Below are 2638 nucleotides of genomic sequence, written 5' to 3' on the forward strand. Positions count from 1 at the left end.
ATATATTTTTTTTTTTTTTTTTTTTTTTTTGGGTAATGGGGATTGAACTTGGAGCCTTGAGTTTGTTAGGCAGCGGAACCACTGAGCTAAATCCCTGGCCCCAAATGGGCTATATTTTACTTTGATTTCAAAATTTAGAAGGAGTTGTAGTATAAGGCATAAAACCAAAACAAGATCACTGTAGATGGAGTAAGAGAGCCATTCTATTTCTTCACCTTTACAAGACCTAAAATTTCAGTTCCAATGTGAATAACATGACCTAATGAGGAGCAATGCAATACAAATACACATCACAAAGAACACTCTAACATGTGCCCCATTAATTCAAATTTTTATTGTACAGAGAGACCTTATTACCCTATCAAGGAACAGCCTTCCCCCACTGGTTGTTTAAGGTATAGTCACTATTCCTAAATTGTGCAGTTATACTACAAAAGACATTTCTACTACACTAAAAAATAAACACACAATATAAAGAAAACAGACTTTGATATGCAACTGTCTTTATCTTAAACCATTTCAGTAAATTCCACAAGTTATATATTGCCATTGTACTTAGTCTCTGTAACATTGTACACTGTTTATGAAGGAGCAATTTCCAGAAGACTGATCTTCTCTCCTGAACTGTGTCTTTGGCTAGGACGACAGGTATGATTCAGTACAGACTGTATGCTGAAATGGATGAAACTTCTTGTCTCTCCTAGCCCGAGACTGCAGATCCTGTGTGACAGCCTTGATATGATCTAAAAGTTGAGATGTTCTTATAACAGGGCTATTTAGTGTATTTTCTTTTTCTTTAGATATACAGTGAGTGTTTCTGATACAAAAAAACCTATATATTCCACACAGGGCTAGAAAAAGGCAACAAATAATGATTAGATTTTATATAACTTAAATGACAGGACTAATATATGCCATTTTTTTCCTATTTGAAGTAAAAAGAGAAGCTCTGTAACAGTTTCAAGTACATACAACTTATGTTAAATATCCTATTATAAAAATAACCACCACATAAAGAATTTAAAATATGCAAAAGTGGTTACTTCATTAAAATTTATATTCATTCATGGTATCAATAAAAATATGTAGACTTGCCAAGAAATTTCTAAGGATTAACATTGAAGTAAAAAAAAACCTGTTTCAGGCTTCGATTATTGCTTCGTACTGACTACTTCAAGGTCCACTGGCCTGCCGTCAATCGCTCTTACAAGTGGCAAATACACTGATACACTTTGGAAAAAAAGAGGAAAAATAATGCACTGTGATACAAAAATATTACCTATTTATAAATTATTAAAGATTTATAAAACACATTCTGAATCACATGTTGCTATAAAAACAATGTACTTAAATATAGAAGCACAAAATCCTGAAGCACCCACAATTATTTTAATATCCATTTAATCAGGAAAAACCATATACACTTATATTATAATTTGAGAAGAAAAAAGGCAAAATTCTGACTTTAATCCAAACAATCAGAATTTCTCTAATCATGGAAGTAGGTCTCCACTCCAATTATACAAATAAGTTATTAGCTTTATTAAAAAACTATAAGCCTAAGATCTTGAAACTGGTCTATGCTGTTGAAATACATTTTAAACAAACTTTAGAAGCCAGTGTTCTCACTAGCTTTTACACAAGCAGGTATTTCCTTCATAAGGTTACATGTGCAAAGAGCCTTCATTAAAATCTTTCTTGGCATGAAGAGGTATAACTAAGTGCATACACTTTGGCTTAACATTGAAAGAACACAGTAAATGCTATTAGTTTCTTAAAGGTAGAAGTCCTTGTCTTTTTAGTGCTTGTATTAATGTAAAGCTTCAAACATGGTGGATACTTTAAATTTAGATATTTAAATAGTGTGATTTTAATAGGTCATTTCTGTCTGAAAAGCAAAGCTTAAGTGTTTCCAACATCAAACATGTAGTGTTTGTGGCACTTCACTTTCAGTGCTGGGTTAGTTCTGACAGATCAGTCTGCAGTACCTGACATGGCTCATCCTCTCACTACACCAGATTCTCCAGAATGAAAAATACTAATTCCATTTCCAATGGCAAAGTCGAGCTGGCGGTTCCCCCATGGATCACAGGGATCAGGGCACTGTCCAGGGCATTCAAGTAATGCTGAGGCAGCAGTTGGCCTTCAGAGCCTGCCTGAAATTCAACCTGCAAAAAGAAATCTTGATAAAACAATCTTGGAAAATTTGCAATCCTGTTTAGCTCAGCACATGATTATAAAATAAGAATATTTAAAAATGTTCAGTTTAAGCATGTTAATAAAAATAATGCATTATTATAAACCAGGGCTTCTGCCATATCTCTCTTAACCATCACAGATATAACAGTCCGCGGCAGGGATTCACTAAACACTGCCGCTATACTTTAGGACTCTTCTCAGTGAACATATAAGCACTGGAGCTCAAATACCCTAATGCTGAACCTCAAGCTCCTAGAAAAAGAAGAGCAAGACAAACCCAAAGCTTATACAAAGGAGGAAATTACAAAGATCAGGGCAGATATCAATGCAATGGAGGGGCTAGGGTTTTAGCTCATTGGTTCTGCTGCCTGCCTCACAAGCGCAAGGACCAGAGTTTGATCCCTGGTACAAAAAAAAAAAAAAAAAAAAAAAAAAAAAA

At 34.3% G+C, this 2638-nt stretch overlaps 1 protein-coding gene across 1 annotated transcript in view; it reads right to left on the reverse strand.

Annotated features, from left to right (window-relative positions):
- Nucleotides 1-92: 92 nt before the first annotated feature.
- Zfyve16 (zinc finger FYVE-type containing 16) overlaps nt 93-2638 on the reverse strand; it is a 37786-nt gene continuing 35240 nt past the window's right edge. The window contains exon 17 of the mRNA XM_010643009.3: nt 93-2168. Within this exon, the coding sequence (XP_010641311.1) occupies nt 2010-2168 (159 nt within the window). The 3' untranslated portion in view covers nt 93-2009. The remainder of the gene's footprint in view (nt 2169-2638) is intronic.

This window comes from Fukomys damarensis, unplaced genomic scaffold (assembly GCF_012274545.1).
Source record: "Fukomys damarensis isolate Sample0158 unplaced genomic scaffold, DMR_v1.0_HiC HiC_scaffold_3, whole genome shotgun sequence".
In the NCBI taxonomy this organism is placed as follows: domain Eukaryota; kingdom Metazoa; phylum Chordata; class Mammalia; order Rodentia; family Bathyergidae; genus Fukomys; species Fukomys damarensis.